This window comes from Echiichthys vipera (genome assembly GCF_963691815.1).
Source record: "Echiichthys vipera genome assembly, chromosome: 2".
NCBI lineage: Eukaryota > Metazoa > Chordata > Actinopteri > Perciformes > Trachinidae > Echiichthys > Echiichthys vipera.
The window spans coordinates 37,411,492-37,426,778 of NC_139827.1; the positions used below are offsets into that span (position 1 = coordinate 37,411,492).

The 15,287-nt window shown below is 42.0% G+C and overlaps 1 protein-coding gene across 3 annotated transcripts in view; it reads left to right on the plus strand.

The window, feature by feature from the left end:
- Window positions 1-15,287, plus strand: part of LOC310964331 (glutamate receptor 2-like) — a gene marked incomplete at its 3' end in the record, with an annotated part of 216,023 nt that overhangs the window by 82,138 nt on the left and 118,598 nt on the right. For all 3 annotated transcript variants that reach the window (XM_083937417.1, XM_083937416.1, XM_083937415.1), the window contains exon 3: window positions 14,035-14,274. In XM_083937417.1, coding sequence (XP_083793543.1) covers window positions 14,035-14,274 — 240 coding nt within the window. The remainder of the gene's footprint in view (window positions 1-14,034; window positions 14,275-15,287) is intronic.

Sequence of the window (15,287 nt, forward strand, 5' to 3'; positions counted from 1 at the left end):
ACGACAAAGGTTATCCTCTAACGGAATACCTAATAACCACGCTGGCAAACCCCGCTACAGAGCAGGAGCGCAGGTTCAGCAGTGTGCACACACGCACAGGCGCCCACGGGTCACAGTGGAGCGCTGCTTCGGGTTGACTTCCTCCGTTATTCCTTTCCATACAGCGTTTTAATGGGCCCCTTTTATTCCACTCTTAAGACTGACAAAAAGCACATCTCGGATGTCAGGATGCCGATCTGTGTGTCGGAAAAGTGTCTTTTCTTCCCAGCGTTTCTCCTCTGCATGTTTGACCTCAGTGGGCGAGGCCTCGAACCAGGAATATTTAAGGGCGTAACATGTTAATGACGATCAAATTCAGCCGCCGCATTTATCAAGGCCCGCTCACTCGTACTCTGAGATTGGTCCGATACGAATGTTTCATAAACCACACGTGGGTCCTGTCATACGACCAATTCTGCGCTCAGATCTGCGCCCGTTTTCACGCAAGGTTGATAAATGAGGCCCAATGTGTTTTCACTTTATCACACTTCACTGGAACATTTTGACATCTGGAAATACAGCGTTCGGTTGTACTTTGCCAATGTGAAAGAAATTCTCTGGAGTCCTCAGTGTTTCTCAAATCATGTCTTTACTAAACTGCATGCATTACAGGAGAGACTCAACCAACAACCGGGTCTCAAACAATCTCTGCCTCTCTCCAAGTAACTTATGCATATATACATTCACATCAAAGCACCTTACAAACACAAGGACATCAAAGTAACACAACACACTACCCATGTTAATGACCCTAGTGGATGTTATCAGTGTTTTACGACCACCAAATGTCACCATTTGCAAACCTGTGACTGTTGTGTTAATCAACATACAGGAACCCAGGATTTACATCATAGACTAAGAAACACTTACAAAGAAAGTAAAAAAATCCTGGTTATTTTTCACACCAACCAAGCTACAGTAGTTAGCACTAGCGTTACAGGGTCTGTGTGTCTGCAGGTGAACGGAGCTGACAACCAGAGCACGCTGCTCACCCGCCGACTAAAGTATATTGTTGAAAATCATCAGAGTTTCCCTCTTTAGTGAATTAGCATTTAATACAGCAGCACGGCTCAATTGTGTTTCAGTTCAACCTGGAACTGTTCAATTCTTCACGGTTGGATATTACAAACGGAGCGAGAATAAGATGCAGCACAGAGCCGCTGGACACAGTCAAACTTGGACTGTTGAGTGGGAGTTTTAGTCTCTGTACACGGAGCCTGCTTGAATCACTGGACCACGATCAGTTACTGTAGTACGGCCGTCTGCTCTGGGACTAATTCATCAGAATGTTGCAGAAAAGCGTGTGAAGATACCTCCCCCACACCCCCCGAGCCTCCATCCTTCTCCCTTCCTCAAGTAAGGGGCGGTAGTAGCTCAGTCCATAGGTGACTGGGCTGGGAACCGGAGGGTTGCTGGTTAGAGTCCCTGTGTGGACCATGAGTGGAGTGTGGACTGGTGGCTGGAGAGGTGCCAGTTCATCTCCTGGGCACTGCCGAGGTGCTGTTGAGCAAGGCACCGAACCCCCAACTGCTCGGGGCGCGGTCACTGGCAGCCCCCTCGCTCTAACATCTCTCCATTGGTTGCATGTATATAGGTCCTGTCTGTGCATGTGTGTGTATTTCAGGCCTGTGTGTAAAATGAAAAAATAATAGAGTGAAAATTGAATTTCCCCAATTCGGGACTAATAAAGGAATTCTTCGTCGTCCACGGCCCGCTTGAAAGAGGTGGGCTTTAGCAGAGCCGTTTGCACATGTACGAGCACGAGCGTACGCACGTGTACGAGCACGAGCACGAGCCCTACGGCGGTAGCAGTATGTGCGCCTGTTCGGACATAGAAAATAGAAGGACGGACCATGCGCGGACATTTAACAACAACAACAATGGCGGTGAAAGGTTCATGTTGGTGTGATGCGGAGGTGGAGTGTTTACTGCAGATTTGGTCGGATGAAAATATTCAAAAACAGTCGACAAGACGCACAAAAACTCTGAGGTCTACGGAAAGATTTGTAAACAAAGCCACACACACGCGATCAATGCGTGTGACTTGTTACGGCGTGATGTCATATGGACAGCAAGAAGCATTGGCCGAGGCCCAGGCAGTGTGAGTACAAACGGGGCTGGGGTGCGGGGGGAGAGGGGGGGGGGGGGACAAGTACCCTAAAGCCCGGGTCGCGGTGCGGAAGGACAGTGTGAGTGCGCCTGTTACGCCCCCTGATGGCTCGGAGTAGGACGCAACATAAGGGCAACAGGTTTGGGCAAGTGAGGGTGCAGTCACACAAAATCCAGGACAAAAGGTGAATTCAATATAAAGTGTTTATTTACCAAAAGGCAACACAGGGATCAACAAGGACTGTCAGTGGCACCAAATAAAAGAACATAACAAAACCCACCCCCCATTGACAGGTGCTTTGCACCCAAAAAGTACAGTGGGTGATGCTCACTCTAACCTAGGGCATTAACAACAGGTAAACCTACGTGTATGAAATATGTAAACCCCGGGGTATCTTACCTATCCTTATTGACCCTGTGCGCACAACAAAAGAATTAACAAAGACAAAGACAAAACTAAAGTAGGCTGCTAACAACTAAAGTAATAAGGTTTAAACAAATGTGTAATAACTAAAGACAATACAATAAACCAACAAAGAAGCCAAGCACTCACAAGCACTCACAAGCACTAGTAAACACTAGCAAAATACACTCCAAAAAACAAGCCAACAGCGCTCAACCAAAGCTTTGCCACAGCTCAAACCAAAGCACTCCCTCCTGACAAACAAACACAGGACTATTTAAAGGGGAATGGTTGATGGGAGATCTGGAACAGGTGTGGTGATTTGGTGATTGGGACCAGGTGTGCACATCTGAGAATTTGGAGAATGAAAACAGGAGGAGGAGACAGAACAACAACACAAACATACTACACAAAACAGAACACTATACATGTAGGCCTATAACATGTATAACATAAATGACATACAGAACACTGTACGTAACAGCGCCCTTAGAGCGTACTCACACTGTCCTCTAACCTCACACCCTGCTAATCTAAACAATCTCATTCCTATTCTCTCCAAATAGAAGTCAACATCGAAGCCTGTCAATAACACCATCAGGATGGGTCTGCTCAATATTAGGTCTCTGAATAACAAATCATTTTTAGTCAATGATTTTATTACCACTTCCAAACTTGATTTTATGTTTTTAACTGAAACATGGCTGGAGCAAAATAACAGTGCAAACATTCTGATCGAGACAGCACCCCCCAACTATATCTTTATTGAAGTATGCAGATCTGGGAAAGGGGGGGGGGGGGGGGGGGGGTTTGCTGCTATATTTAAAAACATATTTCAGAGGAAACAGATGTAATTTGGTGATTTTACATCATTCAAATACCTGTGTGCTGTGTTGAAATGCTCTCCCAAAATTCTCTTGTTAACTATTTACAGGCCACCTAAATACTCAGCAAATTTTTTCGATGATTTTACAGAATTATTCTCTAGCATCTCCACTGACTTTGACTGCCTAGTTATAACTGGTGACTTTAATTTTCATATTGACGAATGAATGACAAGGGTGCAAAGGAACTTTTCACTTTTTTAGATACATTTACATACTGTCTCAACATGTGAAAGAGGCTACTCATTGTAAATGACACACCCTGGACCTGATTATCACAAAAGGTCTCAATGTTTCTGATGTTCTTGTGACTGATCTTTCATTGTCTGATCACTTCTGTGTTTTCTGAAATATTTCTTTAATTCCGGAGACACAAACAGAATCAAAGAATGTCAAAAAGCGCTGCATCAATGAACATGCTAATGTACTAATGTTTAAAAATGCCATCTCCTCGCTACCACCTCTAAACCCATGCCATGCTGATGATCTTGTAAACAACTTTAATTCCAAAATTGTGATTATCATAGATGTCATTGAACCTGTTACAGTTAAAACGATTTCTGGTAAGCAAAAGGCACCCTGGAGAAAAGCTGCTTTTGTAACAGCCCAGAGAAGAGAATGCAGGAAGGCTGAACGAATCTTGCGAAATACAAAACTTCATATTCACCATGACATCTATAAAGAGAGGCTCCAGGCCTACAATTTAGTCTTAAAAAGTGCGAGAAAAACATTCTTCTCCAATATCATAAACAGCAACACTAATAAGGCCAAAACCCTATTTGCAACTGTCGACAGACTGACCAACCGCCCAACACATATACCAGCCGAACTCCATTCCACACATAAATGTAATGAGTTTGCATTCTTTTATACTGATAAAATTAAAGGCATCAGACGTGCCATCAATATCTCAAACAAAAAAGTTGGATCACCACCCCGTTTAGGCCAAAATAACACAGCAATGATGGCAAGCTTTTATGCCATAGACTCTTAAACTCTAGTGGATACAGTGATAGATCTAAAGCCAACCACCTGCTGTCTTGATGCTTTACCTACCAACTTCTTTAAGAATGTTTTTGACTGCCTATCAACAGTCTATTCAATCGGGCAATTTCCTTCAAAACTGCAGTCATTAAACCTCTTCTAAAAAAGCGGAGCCTAGATGCCTCTATTATCAACAACTACAGACCAATTTCAAATCTTGGGGCCGACTTTATTTAACATCTATATGCTCCCACTAGGACAAATCATGCAAAATAATAACATTGACCACCATTGCTATGCCAATGACACCCAAATCTATATAGCGCTATCACCAAATGACTATCGCCCCATAGATCGTCTGTACCAGTGCATTGAGCAAATCAAACACTGGATGTGCCAAAATTTCCTTCAACTAAATGAGGATAAAACTGAGATAATTGTTTTTGGTGCTAAGTCATCCAACACCTTCAATCACTGTCCTTGAAAACCTCAAATAAAGCCAGAAATCTTGGGGTTATTATGGATTCTGATTTACATTTCGACAGTCACATCAAATCAGTAACAAAATCGTCCTACTATCACCTTAAATATGTAACAAGACTTAGAGGGCTCATGTCAGCTCAAGACTTATGAAAACGTGTCCATGCCTTATTACCAGTAGGCTAGACTACTGTAATGGTCTCCTTGCAGGTCTTCCCAAAAAAACTGTCAGGCAGCTACAGCTTGTTCAGAACGCTGCTGCTAGAGTTCTAACAAAGACCAGAAAATGTGAATACATTACACCAATTCTTAAATCATTTCACTGGAGAATTGATTTCAAAATCCTCCTGCTCACATATAAATCACTACATGGTCTAGGGCCGAAGTGTATCAATGATATGCTCCCACTACATAAGCCTTCTAGATCACTAAGATCCTCTGAACCACTGTTCAGTCATTATGCAACAAACAGCTGGAATAAACTTCCTGAAGATGTAAGACTTTCACCCACTCTGACCATTTTTAAAACTAGACTGAAAACTTTTATGTTCACCTTAGCTTTCTGCTAAATCTTTGAACTTTTAACTTCCGCACTGTTTTTATTATTGTCTATGTTTTTATTCTCTTTGTCTTTCTGTAATGCATTTTAATTCATGACGTGCTGTGAAGGCCCATACAAATCATTTTCCTGACCGACTTCGTCGGTGCTCGGGCCCTAATAATAATAATAATAATAATAATAATAATAATTCCAATTAAAATAGGGTCCTCACCGACTTCGTCTGTGCTCGGGCCCTAATGATAATAATAATAATAATAATAATAATAATAATAATAATAATAATAATAATAAAACCAATTACAATAGGGTCCTCACCGACTTTGTCAGTGCTCGGGCCCAAATAATAATAATAATTATTATTATAATTATAATAATAATAGTAATAATAATAATAATAATAATAATAATCATTCAATTTACAATAGAGTCATTGACAACTTCGTCGGTGCTGGGGCCCTAATAATAATAATAATAACAATAATATTATATTCCATTTTCTAAGCAACAGCGTGCTTTACAAGAGAAAAATAAAACTTCATTTCATGTAGAAAACTAGTTCATACTGTAGCAAGTAACTTGCCCAACACTGCTTTCCAGAGCTTGTTAATTCTTTTGTTTGGACTGATGGGCCATTTACCAACAACAACCCCCACACACCCACGGTAGACCATCACCAGTATCACTTTAACAGCAGATCTCACTGTCAATTTCTTTACATGCACATCAGTAATCCGTAAATGGCCTTACCCCGGTTTAGGGAATGATTGGATTATTGTTGTTTCCCTCATACATTAGCAGGGGTTGAATGGGAAAATGAGTAACTCAACCTCTGGTACAGTAGGCGGTGCTCCATCAACATACAGCTGGACTGTATACAGCTTTTTTTCCGGTTCACCTTTGTCAAAATCACAAACGGCTGACTTTTGGACAGAATAACGGCCGAAACTGGTCTTCTTGGTAGTAATTTTGCTTGCCGTTACGAAGTCCTCTGTTGGTTTAAAGGTAACGCTCTATTATTGTTGTTATTGTTTTTTTCACGTTGTTTTCAGCGCCGTTGCTTCCTGGTTTATTCTATTTCTGGGTCAAAAGCCACTGCCACGGAGTGTTTTGTTTTTAGTGTGAGTGAGTGTTTTCACTTCATCATACTTCACTGGAACATAACCTAACATTAAAGCGCTCAGTCGCAATTTACTAACAGAACTACAGTAGCTTTACAGGGTGTGTGTGTCAGTGCAGATGAACGGAGTCGGCAATCGGCGCACGCCGCTCACCTGCCGACTAAAGCTAACTGACTGGAGTCAGCTGGTTGAAAATCATCAAGTTTCCCTCTTCAGTGAAATAGAGATAGAGAATAATAATCTTTGTTTATATTGCCGTTTCATTATATTCCATTTTCTAAGCAACAGCGTTTACAAGAGAAAAATAAAACTATGATATACATGAGAACTTAATTTCATGTGGAAAAAGTAGACTCGCTTTTAACAAGTGACTTGCCCATTTGTGTCAACAACCCCCACACATCTACAGATCTCGATAAAGGAAAACATCAATCAGAATCAGAAATACTAAATTATTTAATTATTAAATTATTTTTTATAGGCAAATTTTTTAATTATTACGGCTGAGTTTCTCTGGTTCTGTGGGATCACGTAGCCAGGGCAGACAGGTTTAATCACGGACCTACAGTATTAAATGGGAAAAAAAAGAAAAAGACAAAATAAAACATTTGTTATATCACAATGTCACACATTGTGCTTTCTGCACAGTCAAAGTGTTTTTCAGCTTAAAAAAGTACATGCAGATGTTATATTCTGAGCTTATCAGCAACTTAATTCTGTTTCATCAGGCTGTTCAAGACCAACGGCCAACTAACGAACATAGCACAAACCAACAGTTTATATAATGTTAGCCTACCAACAGATGATCCCATGTGTTTATCCTCAAATTGGAAATAAATGAAACAACAGAATCACAGGAGCTGCTGGAGTCCCTCAAACCACCTGTGCTCTTGCACCCTGAGGAAGGCGCAAGCCGACACATGTTGGTATTTTCTTAATTTGCACCCACTAAAATAAAGGGTTTTTTAACTTTTTTAGAGATAAATTAAATTGGGTTTATCTCTAATTCTGCACATTTAATTTGTACTATTTAAAGACTACTTGTAGATATACGGTTCCATCTGGAACTACACTGTATTGTATAAAGAAAAACAGCTGAGCAAACGCATTTAAATATACTCTGTGCCACATAAACGCAAGCTGAAGAGCCCGTTATGGTGGACAAACAGATTGATTTAAAAACACATGTAAACAATGATGAAATTCACAGACAACAGGACAGTCATGAAATTACCGTTGATTCGGCTCCACAGCGGCGAATCGACTGAATAAATATGATGAATATCAGTCCACCAGTCAACATCAAGTCCTGTGAGTGTGGCCAGAAACATGGAAAGAGATGTTTATCTCAGATTTCGGTTATTGTTTTCAGCTAACTGTAGCCTCATAACTGTAACTGTAACTGTCACGTTACTTCTTCATCTGCTTATTTCCTGTGGAGTTAACATGCATAAATAAGGACAGCGCCACTCTGTCATTACAACCCACTTTGTGGTCCGAGGGTGTATTTTCCTTAATTCCTGTCAAAAGATTTCAAGCATACTGCTGTCCCCTAGCATCTACAGTTAACAAGTGCAGAACTGTAGAGAAAATGTATATGATAAAATATGTATGACTGTTTATGACATAAATGTGCAGTAAGATTTAATTATTGCACTTAAGTGGTGGGTTAAGTTATTGCACAAAAAAGAAGAAGATAAGTGTCCAGGTATGTAAGGGTAGATTATTAATTGCACAGTGAGTGGCTCCCACTCCTTCTCTTCTGGACTCTTACTAGAGTAGAGTACTAGAGTCTGATGGCCTGAGGGACAAAGTAGTTCTTAAGCCTGTTGGTCCTACACTTGGGCCTGTGGTATTTGTACGATTCCACCGCCTCAACCCTTAGCTCCCTCTAGCAGGACTGGTCGTGGTCTTGATCTGGACCTCCCAAAATCAATGACCAGCTCCTTCGTCTTGGAGGTGTTGAGCTGTAGGTGGTTAGTGTGGCACCAGAGAGCAAAGTCCCCCACCAGACTCCGATACTCTTCCTCACTGTGGCCTGTGAGGTTATCACTGACCCAGTCCACCAGTTAGGGGTCCACTCCCATCCTGTTCAGTTTGTCCTAAGGTATAGGGGGCTGGATGGTATTAAAGGCACTGGAGAAGTCCAAGAAGAGAATCCTCGCTCTGCCGTTTCCCTTATCCAGATGGGAGTGGACTCGGTGCAGCATGTAGAGGATGGCATCCTCCACACCAAAATGTGGCTGGTACAAAAAACTGCAGGTGGTGCTGGGCGTGTTATACCTGGGGTTTAAGGAGAATGAGGAAGAGCCGCTCCAACGTCTTCATCAGGTGTGAAATGAGTGGTCACAGGTCAGAAGTCATTCAGCTCGCTGGGCTGTTTTTCTTGCAAACTGGAACGATGCAGGATGTCTTCCAGATGGTAGGCACTCTCCCTAGCTGCAGGCTAAGGTTGAAGATCCATTGTAGTGGTTCCCCCAGTTTTGCAGCGCAGGTAGTGTCGGACACACTTTATCCTGGCCAGCTGCTTTCCTGGGCCGGAGCTTCCTCAGCTGTCCCCTGAACTGGTCTGTGGTGATGTGAGGCGGGATTGTGTTGAGGTGGAGGAGGAGAAGGGGGGTCTTGTGGTGTCAGGGGGGAGGTGTGTAGAGGGAAGAAGGAGAGATTGCTGCAGTGATGGTGGTGGTGGAGGGGACAAGGGCTGGTTAAACTTGTTGAAGAAGTCCTCTAGCTCGTTCGCCCTCTCCATTGTCCCCCCTGTAGCTCTGGTCTTTGTGTGGCCTGTGATGGTCCTCACACCCTCCCAGACCTCCCTCATGTTGTTCTCCCTCAGCTTCTCCTCCACCTTTCTCATGTAGCTGTCCTTAGCTTCCCTCACATAGTGTTTCACCTCCTGCTGTGCTGCCATCATGGCCTCCCTGTCCCTGCTCCTGAAGACAGCCCTCTTCTTGTTGAGGACAGCCTTAACTTCCCGTGTTACCCATGGCTAGTTATTGTGTTAACAGCGGACAGTCTTAGAGAATACGTCTGCGCACAAGTTCAGGTAGGTTCAGACAATGATTCATCCTCTTTATGTCCTCACCGTGGGGGTTGATCAGCACATCCCAGACTGTGGTGTTGTAACAGTCTCTCAGGGCGCTTTCCATCTCTAGGGACCACCTCCTGATGGTACGAGTTGTCACCGGCTGTTTTTGGACCAGGGGCATATACAGTGGCTGTAAGTGGACCAGATTGTGATCAGACTTCCCCAGTGGGGGAAGGGGAGTCGCTCTGTGTGCATCCCTTACATTAGCATATATGAGATCAATTGTCCTGTTGTTTCTGGCAGGACAGTCTACAACCTGATGAAAAACAGCCAAGTTAGAATCCAAAGTTGCATGATTAAAGTCCCCAAAGATGATCATAAATGCCTCAGGGTGCTGTGTCTGCAGCCTTGCAGTAACTGAGTGGATCTTGTCACAGGCAGTGGCTGCGTCCGCTCTTGGAGGGATGTAAATACAGACTGTGATCATGTGACTGAACTCCCTCGGCAGGTAATATGGCGGTAGGCTAACAGCTAGCAGTTTGAGGTCCTGGCAACATGAGACTTTCTTTACTGAGATATGTCCTGGGTTTCAACAGCGGTTGTTGACATACATCATGAGTCCCCCACCTTTGCTTTTTCCACTCGCTTCTGTGTCTCTGTTGGCTCTCACGGCAGTGAATCCCGGCAGGTCCACATAAGCATCCAGTATGAGGTGGTTTAGCCATGTCTCCGTAAAGATGAACAAGCTGCTCTCACGGTAGATCTGCTGGTTGTTCGGCATGGACAGCTCGTTGATCTTGTTCGGCAGCGAGTTCAGATTCCCCGTGAATATGGAGGGAATCGAAGGCTTGTAGCGCATCCGATTCTCTGCTCACACTGCCTTTAGCTTTGCCCCGGCTTTGCAGCCCCTGGGTCTCCTCCTCAGCTCTGCCGGGACGGGATGTCGTATCCCAGCTCGTCCCTTTTTGCGTAGAGCCAGCAGTTCCTCTCCAGTAATTGAGAAAACTGGCTCTTGGTTGCATTTTAAAGTTAGAAATATCCATATAATATATAAAACACAATATCTTCACAAGGAGGTTAAAACAGGGTAAAAGAGCTAAAAAGAGCTAAAAACCGGAGAGCTACTGGAGTGGCAGCTGTCTCCTACAGCGCCAGATGCTAAAGTTTAGATGAGTGGCAGACAAAGTGGGGGGAGGTAAACTGGCAGTAGTTGAAGGGCAGCCAGCAGCAGAGTCATGTGGGGGATGGGCTGCAGTATCAAACCCATTGAAAAATAGGTACAGTTCATTGGCCTGGTCCACACCAATCCCGTGGTACCAGTCTTCTGGAACCCGGCGATGGTTCTCATGCCACTCTCCACTTCCCTCTAGTTGTTGTGCTGGAGTTTGTTCTCCAGCTTTCTACTTTAATTGTCTTTAGCCTCCCTGATTTTAAGTTTCAGTACCCCCCCAGTGATGCACTCATTGAGCCTATCAATGTCCTCCCCGTGGAGCTCAGAATGCAGGCCAGTCAGTCACTTCAAAGCAGCCCTGCAATGTCTCATAAGCCTCCTCACAGACCTTGTGGTCATATGCTTCCTCTTCACCAGAGGCACATAGCAGGGTTTGAGGTGAACCAGGTTATGATCTGACCTGGCCAGAGGGGAGGGAGAAGAGGAGATGTATGCATCCTTAATGTTTGCATACATCAGTTTGCATACCCTGTGCTCCCATGTTTCCGTGAAACACATCAGACTGCACTGACGGTACTCCGGGTGGCTCCACGTTAGCACCGTTGGTTCACCCATTTAGTTGTACAGAGACCGTACAGTTCCCCTAACAACAGAGACACGGCTTAAATATTCTCCTCTCCATAAGCACGTCTTGTCTCAACCCTCCTCTATTCCCCCGACGTTGCTTCCCACCTCTGCATCCCTGGTGTGTCATTCTCCAGAGTTCGGGTTGAGTATTAGCTGGTCTGGCCGCTAAGCCGCTATGCCGCTAATCATTATAGTAGGGCTGCAGCTATCGAATCTTTTTGTAATCAAGTATTCTACCGATTATTCCATCAATTAATCAAGTAATCGTATAAAAAATCTTTTTATATAATTTTGCGTAAAACAAAATCATAATTTGAGTTATTTTGAAAAAAAAAATATTATGTCTGTGGTAAGCCTACTTGGTGTGGTAACCTAACAGGGATGGGGGGGGGGTTGTTTGTGTTTGAGTATGCACGTGTGTGTGAGGAGGAGAGAGAGAGAGACGAGATGTGTGTGTGTTGAAGGCAATGCGCTCGTAGTTTACCATGAATAAGTTTACTATTTAAACAATTCAAAGTGGTGCATAAAATTCTACGTGACACACGTGTTTACTCAAACAGGTTTAAAGACAAATAGACTAATTTATAAAATGAATGAGAGATAGATATTATCAGGAAGAGCGACTCGCTCTCTTCCTGTTTATCGTAACAACAAGCAACGAACAAAACGCCACTGACTAATTCACTCAAACAAAACTATAAAGAATGATCAGGTAGGTGATATTATTCCACATCATGTTAAATTCTTGTTCTATGGTAATACATTAATATCCAAAATAGGCCTTAAAGTATATTTGTTGCATTACTTTTATATATCAAGATCCAAAATTCCACAAAACTACAATTACAACATTGCTGGTGCACGTTGAGCCTAGAACAGGGGAATGGCACATATTTCAGCAGGCTGAATTTGTTTTACATATTGCTTATGACAAATTAGCAAATCTAAAGCCCTATCTGAAAAGACCTAACAACATAAATCAGGACCAGTTAATCCTCCTTCCAACTGTAGACAATTACAATAAGATTAGGTTTAGTTTAGTACAATTACTGTCTTTTATTGATCTAGATGACTTAACATAAAAAGTTTACCTTATCATATATTTGCCTTATTGTTCTTCTTGGAGGATTTAAGGAGGATTTTCAGGGGTTTTCCTCTTTATTGCTAACGTTGAATCGAACCACGGAAGCCGCCATCTTGCTATTCTGTTGACAAAAAGCCTCTGTCTTATTGGTGTAGCGTGGTCATGTATTGAACTATGCCACCACCCACGGCCAAAATAATATTACACTATGCCCAGCTCTCCGATCCAGTCATAATGCAAGTCCTGTCCGGTGACCTCTGGGTTTTTCATTTACTATCTTGTAGGTTACTTCAAAAAATATAATAGGGCACTTGTATCAAAAAGCACAAACAAACAGTGGACTTTCTTGAAGTACAAGCGGGGACATTTTTTTCTGGAATGCAAATCTACAAATAAAATGCATTTCTATAAATAGATTATTCCATGCTGGGGTGTGAATCATCCTGTGATCATTACACATTACAGTAAACAGATTACTTTTTTTTGTAAGGAGTATTGTAAAGGTTTGCAATTCAAGTAATCACTTATTTAGTGTGGTTATTTTTGCATATTTTGTTTTTCATCATTGTTGGAGTTTGTAGGTCTAAAATTACAAATGAATGCAAAGGATCTTACATTTCTTACATTTCTTCCTAGTAGTGCTTTTCTGGGTGGCCCTTAATTTCAATAATTCTTAAGGTTACTGTAGCTTGAAAATGGTTAAGCCATCCGCTGAGGCTGAAAATTTGTATTTAGTCTGTTATAACTCTTTTGTCAAGTAGAATGTTTTTGGCAGGGAATTAACACAGAAAAGAAAGGATCTTACTGCTGACCATTTCATTTCTAATTTTATCCAAGTTATTTCTCTATTTTCTTCCTTTTTTCAAGTCTAAAATACTTATTGCTCTCCTGCTTTCTGGAAAGCCCTCTCTTTAAGTGCTGAAACTTAAGACATTTTGTCACAAAAATATAATAACAAATCATGTCTCAAGAGACTGGTTTCTTCAGTTAGTAGCCTGATTCATAGCCCCTCTACAGTCTGCAAGACTCCCTGGGGCAGCAGCCATTCACACAATAGAGGTCTGTGAAAAATGACATGTGTGAGTGGGCTGTTTAAATCCCTGTTCCAGCTGGTAGAGGTAGTGCAGATGGATTTACACACTAAAACACATGGAAGTCCCCACTTGACAAAAGTTGGAAAAAAATTTACCAGAGTGTATTGGACATGATTTTAGCTTTATTTAAAGAATTACCAACAGGGGAAATAAAAAATGTTTGCCATAGGTCCACAGTTGGTGAATGTGTATTGACGCCCCTAAGTCCACTGTTACGCAGGTGTCCAAGTGTGCGTGCACACACACACACACACACACACACACACACACACACACACACACACACACACACACACACACACACACACACACACACACACACACACACACACACACACATTGCTTAGTATTTAACCTGAATCATGTCTACCTCCTGTGTGATCTTGATTATGTCTGTTTGTCTGTCTCTGTTAAATGTTTTATTAAAATGTTTCTCTCTCTCTCTTTCTCCTAGTCTGTTCCCAGTTCTCTCGAGGTGTCTACGCAATTTTCGGCTTCTACGACAAAAAGTCGGTAAACACCATCACATCCTTCTGTGAGACACTCCATGTCTCCTTCATCACACCTTCTTTCCCAGCAGAAGGAATGAATCAGTTTGTTCTCCAGATGAGGCCGGACATCAAGGGGCCACTAGTTTCATTAGTGGAGTACTACAAATGGGAAAAATTTGCCTATCTATATGATAGTGATAGAGGTAACTGGTGTCCTATTGTTTATAGAGCATGTGATTTAGTGCTGCTGCTTAACTTCTAACACAATTGAAAGATCGGTACTGAGTGGAATTGATTGGTTTTACTGTCTCTGGTAGACAAACAATGCTTTTAAATCACCTAAAATGTATTCAGATTCTGAATCAGATATACTTTAATAATCCCAGGGGGGAAACTGTTTTTGTTGCAAACTCAGCTATACAAACAACATATTTAACAACAACAATATTATACAGATAACATATTTGTAAAAACAGAAATATAAAACAGTGTATATATATATATATATATATATATATATATATATATATATATAATATCAAATTTACAATTGTAATATATACAGATCAAAAGTACTGTAATAATGTGCAAAGAACAGATTGTTTATGATTCAATCCATATTACAGAGAGGGGGTGACAGACTCTCCTAGGGATGCATTGTATAGTTTAATGACGTTTAAGTTTTGTGGAATGCTGTCAAAAATCCCTACTGTGAAAACCTTAAATTCTCTAACCTTAGCCCACGAACATGTGTAAATGGTCGACTGGGGACTGCTTATGGTTACAATCATCACTGTGACTAAGGTATATCTTAGCAAACTTAGCATTGGTAAAGTGGGCTCTATGAAGCACCTTCCACTGTAATAGGCCATGCCTGGCACAAATTGAGGCTGAGTTGACAAGTTTTAGAATGTCCCTCCACTGAATATCACTAATGTCTACCCCCAAATCTTTTCCCCATGCATATATAGGCCATATAGTGGGGACTGGGCTCATAAGGACAATCTTATTATAAATAACAGATATCAGTCATTTGTGTTGTATGTTGAGAGCCAGGAATTGGTCCATCTCAGCTTTAGGGCGGTGGTTCGGAAATTGTGGGAATTGCTTTTGAGAAATCTCTCATTTGAAGGTACAGAAAGAAGTGGCTATTAGGCAAGTTGTATTTATCCGACATGAATGCCAAGGACGCAAAAACACCTCCATCAATAAGCAT